The sequence below is a fragment of the Cynara cardunculus genome, assembly GCF_001531365.2.
Source record: "Cynara cardunculus var. scolymus isolate 2C chromosome LG 6, CcrdV1, whole genome shotgun sequence".
NCBI lineage: Eukaryota > Viridiplantae > Streptophyta > Magnoliopsida > Asterales > Asteraceae > Cynara > Cynara cardunculus.
The window spans coordinates 14,633,040-14,640,914 of record NC_037533.1 but is presented as its reverse complement, the minus strand read 5'-3'; the positions used below and the strand labels follow the sequence as shown (position 1 = coordinate 14,640,914).

The following is a 7,875-nucleotide window of genomic DNA, read 5'->3' as shown; positions in this document are numbered from 1 at the left end:
AGGATGAACATCTCATTTTAAAATATAAAAAATCTAAAATATAATTAGAATAATTATCGAGTTCCAACAAAATAAATAATTATTATCTTTATAAAAAAATTATATTATCAAACCAAATATTAATTACTTCGTTATTGTACATAAATTAAATTATAAAAAAATTGAATTAAAAAATTACACAAAAAATGAGGAATTTCAAATAGTTTATTTGATACTAATATCGATATATTTTTGTCAAAATTTTATGATATTTTTAAACATATATTTTATTCAAAAATAAAAACATCATCGTTTTCACAAAATCACATAAAGCCATATTATAACATCGACTGAGATAAAAAATAAAATGAAATATTAAAATCACGATGTATCCTGCTGCATTGGGCGAGTACGCTTCTAGTATATATATATATATATATATATATATATATATATATATATTTGGGTTCACGTGAGACCAGACTGTTTTCGTGAGACCTGTGAGACCACATTTTTACACTTGAAACTTCACAGCAAAAATACTGTGAAGGTTTAAAAAAGTCAAACATTCACAGCAAAAACACTGTGAAGGTTACCTTCACAACATTTTGCTGTGAAGCTTCAAATGTAAAAAGCTGGTCTCACGTGATCCCAAGTCTCTCTCTCTCTCTCTCTCTCTCTCTCTCTATATATATATATATTCTTAGTTCTTACAGTAATAATTTGTAATAATAACATATTAGAATGAAGAAAACAGAAACTCCTGTTGTTGCATGAATTTGAAATTGTTTTATAAAGTATAGGCAAATTAAAATGCGKTCGGAGGGTCATTTGGCCCAATGGTATCCACGATACAAGTAGCACTCTCCGTTCAAATCTCAAATGAGAAGTGTGCGTTATTATTTGTCATATATAAATATTAGATACTTCAACAACGAAAAAGAGAGATAGGAAGTGTGTGGTCTTGTTTCGAGAGAGATTAATATAGAGTCATTTCAATCGGAAGGGATGGAGAAAAACGTAACATGATATGTGATGAATCGCGTGACTGTAATGCAGTGAGATTTACGGGGCAGGCGGTGAAGAAGGAGAAATAATGGAAGAAACACAGAGAGGTAAATCGGTGATGCCTCATTGGATGCTTCAATACATGAGGCAGTAGAAGAAGAAGAAGAAGGTGGTGATGGTTTTGGTAATGTTGTAAAATGTACAAGGGATGTATTCTTTACCACAAGTAAGTTGGATGTCAAATTGTCACCTAAAGCAGCAGGAAATCATATGTTAAATCACATTGTTTGTTGTTTGTTTGGACTCCATATAATATATTATTATTAAAGTAGCCTACATATTTCTTACATGTCAGTTTGTGAAAACAACAATTTTTATCCAGTTTTGAAATTACAAGATAGTTATTATGTTTTGTAAAAAGTTAATAATAAAAGTAAGCTATGAATTTGGTTCATGTGGTTTGTTCAAAATAATACTTTTTATTCCTGTAGTTTCAAAATTATAAGATAGTCATTGTGGTATCAAAAAACTTGACCCATTCCTATAACGGCTGTTAAAAAATCCAGTTAAATGAGGGACATTTTCATCATTTTATCGATTTTTTTTTTTTTTTACCCAATCAAATGCCATAGGGACCAAAATCATAGAATCGATTTTGATTGGGTAAAAGACAAAAAAATCGAGAAAATGACAAAATGCTCTTCATTTAATGGAATTTTTAACAGCTGTTGGAGGAAAGGACCAAATCCTACGTTTTTGCAAACCATAATGACCATCTTATAATTTTGAAAGTAGAGGAATAAACAGTATTATTTTCAACAAACCACAAGGACCAAATTTGTAGTTTACTCTTGTTATTGTTAATTTTATGAACAATCAACTCATTGTAATGTGAATGGTCCATCCTTGTAATTAGATTCTCATAAGCACCAAATTTTATAACTTTGAGCTTTAGGTTCCGTATATTAAATACACGTTTATCAATATAATTTACCAATTAAGCGTCACAAAAGTCTTACTCGGTAAGTGTTTACGGGGTTGAAGACGTTTACCGACAATTCATTTTGATGGGCGAGAATGTTGGATGACGAGGTAATCAAAGGTGATTTCTTTTGGCCGTAAACAAACAACAAACAATGTGATTACCATAAGGGCATTTGATTACCATGTATGGAATATTTTAATGACGTAATTCCCAAATTAGAGAATCTATTTGAATTGTGATCTCTATCTTGGAGAATATGTTGAAGATTCTAATAAAAGCATGACCGGCATACCCTCTATGATTAAAAAAAGTTAAAGAAATCTTGTGAATCAAAATCAATAGCAATCAATAAATTGTTAACAACTAGTAACTCGCAAGATAAGAAAATCATAAAATAACATAAGCCCTGGATTATTATTTTTTAGGGTAAATTGTAACTGTGAGTTTTCGGACCAGCTTATGCTCATCGACTAATCCCTCGGATGACCAAGAATGACGTGGAGTCAATGCACTAATGCAGTGCAGGTGAACATCTACAGCCACAAGCACTTTGGCAACGCCTAAAGTCGAACTCACAGTAGAAAAGATTTCCACTACATCTCCTAAACATGTAATTTACACGCTACCAAAATGGCAAGACCTGCAAACCACTTGTCATCATCCAACCATAACCCTTTAAATTACATTTCCTTGCACATAAGAACCCCAACTCTATTTAACACTCGATCCAAGGTAGGGGTGGCGATTTTGTATCAAGGTTAACATGTGTACCAATCGTATCAATTTAGTTGGTACGAATTACAGTTGGTTGATAAAACCATATCAGTATATAAAATTGGTTGATATAGAGTATTGGAAATCTGTACCATGATAGTACCATCGTATCGACTTATTTAATTATTTATTAGTTTTGTATTTTTTTATGTCTTGAATAAAAAAATATTGTAACTTTAACTATTTTGTTTGAACATTTTAATGTTTGTAATCTTATTCCTTACAATTAAAAACCCCTACACATCATATGTGTTACCTGAAAACTCAAAATGTCAATCAAAATCTGAACAAAATGACCAGTTTTCATATATGTAACTTGAAGTTGGTACAAAACCAGTGCTAACCGGAAAAAGTTGATACCAAGTACAGTTGGTTGATACACGGTATAAGATTTTGTGTACCAATTATAATTGGTGGGTACACGATAATGGAAAAAAAATACTTGGTACAGTACCAAGTCCACCCTAATCCAAGAAAGAAGAAGGGGACATGAAAAGAAGGAACATTAATAGAAATACCCAGTTGGATTGTCAAGCTATTTCAAGAACTGATGCAATAAGATGCTGTGAGCCATAGACAATGGAGGACACTGAGGGTTAAGATGATGGGTAATTCGCCAGCAAAATCGTTGGCGTGCCATGGTGGTGGTGGTGGTGTCAATGATATGGTGGTGAGTTTCCGCCAGCGACAGTGTGAAGCTTTGTGGACTTCCACTGGCGGCAATACGACTCTGCTTCTTTAATAGCAGCACCAACAAAATAAAATCAAAAGGATTTCTCGCGTATTTTGCTCACTTGCCACCTCTGTCAGATGATTTCCTAAGCTATTTTGCCAGCTCTGTTCAGTGGTTTTTCTAATCTCAGTTTCCGAGCAAGTGAAAGAAGACGTAATAATACGAGACAGATAAACCATTAGTTTCAGATAGTCTGCTGGCTGCTTCAGTTGGTGATCAACTCCACTGTCTTAAATGGCAACTATCCAAAGCAGCCTGTTTTCCATATTCAATGATCCCACTGTAACCCTATGGAAGCTTGGTTTTTGGATAAACCAAACAAAACCAATATATATAAATATGATACATACAGAGCAGTTAACAGTAAGGGCCTGTTTGTTAGCAACTTAATGAGCTTAATGCGAGACTCACAACTTATTCAGTCAATTGTACATGATTGTTTGGCAGTGGCTTAATGATATAGAATGTGGTTCATTCAGTAATTTTTCAGGGGGCTTTATGCAGAAAGCCAAGTTTTTTTCAAACCTGCCCCTTCCAATTAAAAAACACTCTCCTTCCATCTTTAAAATCCCTCCAAACAAAAACATTTCCAATCTATACAGACAAATTAATCCCCACGGAACTTTATCCATACAGGACTCAATGAGAAAACCAACCAAATATTAGTTGACCCTCTAGTAACTACCCCCAACCACAGTCACCTATATTGGCTGTTTAATTACTACTTAGGGTATAACAATATCCCACTCGAAAGTAGGGTCTAGGGGAGGGATGTACGCAGACCCGACCTCTACCCTAAAGAGTAGAGCGACCGACTGTTTCCATGACTTTAAAGGTTCTATTGCAAAAGGTTGGAACATTTAAGGGAAGAAGGGCCTAAAGGTTTAGAGTAAAGACAAGCTGAAGTTGATAGAGAATGCAGAAGTGATTCACTTCAAGGGGAACTTAAATTCAGAATTAGGATGTACAAGCCATTATGGCCTTCCATGGAGATTTAGTAACTGTAAATAATTGTCATCAGAAGTAGAAAATGTTGGCACTGCTTACATTTTTTGATTATATTTCCTCCAAAATATATTACTATACTTCTTTATCCCACTCTCTTGAAAGGAATAATGTTATTTGTAGCCAATTTAATTTTAAAGAAGAATGCATGATTTATCACTTTCCGAAGCCATAGAAGTAAATACATGTATATATGTATATGTACATATAACTATATATGTACATACATACAGATATACACATAATTCACTCATGGTAGTTGCACATGCAGCAGCTACCAAATAATTGTGAGTGTCAAATGGATGCGAGCCATGAAAACGGATGGAAAAAGATGGACTTTTGGATGCATTACATATAAAATAAGACTAATACTGTTATACCAAGAGTGTTTTAGGAGAGGCAATTGGTGTAGGTCCAGATAGCATTGTGTGCGGTAGCAAGGACAGGCTTGAATGAACAAAGTAATACCATATTGAGCTTAGATGAGAATGAAATGGAAGAATGCTAATGTCTCCAATCTTTGGCCAGTCAAAAGAACATAAAAGCAAGTGGTTAAAGGCTCAGGGCGCACTAAGGCATAGAGGGTTCCCGGGGCTTAGGTGCGGGACTCAGGAATGCGAGGTGCATCTTATCAAATACACACACACACACACACAATTACACACAACTTAAATAGCATTATATAAAACATAGTTCAATTTCAATATTCAAATACCATTAATATCACACATAGCTCAATAAAGTCCTGCCTAGTAGTCACTCCTCAATTTCAGATAATGTCAGTATGTTACCTTTTTTTAAAGAAAAGCCAAACCTCTTGAGGCTTATGCGACTCAGCCCTGAGGCACGCTTTTAACAACTACGCATACAAGGATTGTAGTAACGGATGTAGACCTTTCAGTCCTTCACTGGATCATGTGCTTAAGTTAGTACAGACCAGGTCTTTAAGCTGCTAATATTAATAGATAATAATTGACTGAATATGCTCCTTCTCCAGCAAGGTGTCCATCAGTAAAATTACCCATGAATAAATGATGGATCTTGCTTTGCTTTCCTTATTTGAGATGATCTTCTTGCATGTGATTGCAAAGGGAATCTTGATTGATTCTTGGCAGTATCTGTTGGAGGAAACGCGAAATTACAGAGAAATTGTAGACATCAACCCCAGATAAAAACTTGAGATGTGTGAAACCTCGCTTTCCTTAAGTTGTATTTCGACCCTAATTTGCTTGGGTACTACGAACGAACTCGAGGATAATCTCAAATCTTAGTCCTGATTTTGGCAGAAATCATTTCCTTTTAAACTTTGTTCCTAAATAATGCCAAGAATATCTCCCCATAAATGGAAACGATTTCTGGAGTAATTAGTGGCGGTTAACCAAACAACGGTTACAAACTGCTTATACGGATCAAAAGGCTTTAGAGCTCTAACTCCTTTCAGTGTCAGACGCTTCACTTCAGAATAAAAGCTTCTGAACGATCACTTCTCATCATGAAATGCATAACGGTTTTGGGGAGCTGCACGAACCCCACTAGGGCAGCCCCATCAACCCCGCCTGCTAATTGGTCAGTGGGACCACCCCCTAGTCCCTGGCCCTAGGACCCAGCAAAGGGCGTGACCCCTTTGACCCACCATATGGCACCGGTGATTTCAGGTTCTTGTTAGCTTACACAAGTGTGTACTTCATACCTCCTAGCCCTTTATATACCTTAACAACCAACCCCATATTCTCTTGCAAATCCAATTACTTAAAATGAACCGATTATTTCACTAAAATTACCAACATTATCAATCTTCTATCAATGTTACAACTCTTAGTCCTAAAATGCCTCAGCAAAATTTCACCATTTCATAACCTTTATCCTATATAGTTATGTTCAATCTATTAGCGTTGAGTGCATATCATCCTCATAGAATTGAATTGATTTCACGTCAGGTGTTCTTGAGAAATAGCAACTAAAAACAAACTACATCAATGTTAATTATTATAATTAAAATTAATAATAGTAACATATGATCACTGAAATTCAAAATAAGTTGTTCAGAGCTTCTATATCTATGAACCCTAATTTACCTTCTTTTCCATGAGTTTTGAGGTGGTATTAAGCCTGCGATTCCAGTTTCTCTGAACCATGGACGCTAATTCCAGCACGTTTGACGGAATTAAAGAACGGAACGACCATTTTCCGGTAATGAATCGGCCGTGAAAGCTCTTCCGTAAGGTCAATTTCGAGGTGGGAGATACCTATGTCGTTAAGACGAAACCCTAGCTTTTCACCGATTCTCGAAGCGATTTTGGCGTCCCAAAATTTGTGGGATCTAGGAAAGGTAGTGAGTTTGGATCGATAATGAGCCATGAATTCTTGTTCGGTGGATGAAGCCATAGCGACGATGGAATCAGTGCCGGGGGTGGTGACCTGAGCAGTGATTTTCCGGCAAGATAGAGCTAACCGGAGCAGGTGACCTTGATTTGTGGGACCCATCTTATTCAACGCTAATAGGAGTGAGAGGCTTTCGTCAATTTATTACAAAAGGAAATTCTAACGATTCTAATGCTTTTTTGGCAAATAACAAAAATAGAGTATCATATTTTAACTTGATTTTTATTTTGGATAACATATTTTTAAAACTTTTATTTTGATATCTAAGATATAAAGTTTTAAGTATTTAAGTACCCAGATAACTGGTTATCATTAAAACACAGAAGAAAAAAAGAAACTACAATTTTATAATTTTGATACGAGACTTAGCCACTTACCTTTTCTATAAGGTGCGGACACGAACCTAGACAAACAAAATCAACCAAAGAAAAGAAAAACCAGAAACCAAGAAAGACCACCTTCGACTGGTGATTATGGCACTCGTAACCTCAATGTTTATCTATTCATATGCATCGTATCCAAAGTTCCTCGATTACCATGAAGTCTAGGAGATATTAAGACATTTTGACCATGACGAAGCCTAGAAAACGAGAGCAGCTGAGTGTCAAAAACTATGTCTGAATGATTACAACATTGGTTACCAATAGAGAGAACCGTATTGTTTCCATTTCTCCAAATTACGTAAAGAGCGGTTCAGATTGTACATTGTGCTTCTCCATGTAACAAAAGTGAGGCTACCCGATTATGGAAATCCAAAATGTCGTTGAGCGTCAAAGGGGTCGACGAAGGCATTCCCCACCATCTCTGAAAGCCTTCGCATACCTGCAAAAGATTGGGACATGATGCGAAACAGTGATCCAATTATTCAACCTCCAATCCGCATCTTGGGCATAACAATGAATGGAGTCCAAGCCTAGATAGTTAACGTAATCCTGAACTTGGGTTATGACCCCATTGTCTGAAGTACCTAGAATTGATTTCTTCGATAAGTCCTCTTAATTTGCTAGCT

General features: G+C 35.6%; 2 protein-coding genes across 3 annotated transcripts in view; one reads left to right on the top strand and one right to left on the bottom strand.

The window, feature by feature from the left end:
* The window catches only part of LOC112514269 (truncated transcription factor CAULIFLOWER A), a 17,612-nt gene extending 16,287 nt beyond the window's left edge, over positions 1 to 1,325 (top strand). For both annotated transcript variants that reach the window (XM_025120610.1, XM_025120608.1), the window contains exon 8: positions 1,039 to 1,325. In XM_025120610.1, coding sequence (XP_024976378.1) covers positions 1,039 to 1,141 — 103 coding nt within the window. In that variant the 3' untranslated portion in view covers positions 1,142 to 1,325. The remainder of the gene's footprint in view (positions 1 to 1,038) is intronic.
* A 4,136-nt stretch (positions 1,326 to 5,461) lies between these two features.
* On the bottom strand, positions 5,462 to 6,998 carry LOC112514838. The gene is made up of 2 exons (XM_025121460.1): positions 6,560 to 6,998; positions 5,462 to 5,602 (listed from the first exon to the last, which is right to left on the bottom strand). The coding sequence occupies exon 1, from the start codon at positions 6,966 to 6,968 to the stop codon at positions 6,588 to 6,590; it is 381 nt and encodes a 126-aa protein (XP_024977228.1). The 5' UTR covers positions 6,969 to 6,998; the 3' UTR covers positions 5,462 to 5,602; positions 6,560 to 6,587.
* Between the last annotated feature and the right edge of the window lie 877 nt (positions 6,999 to 7,875).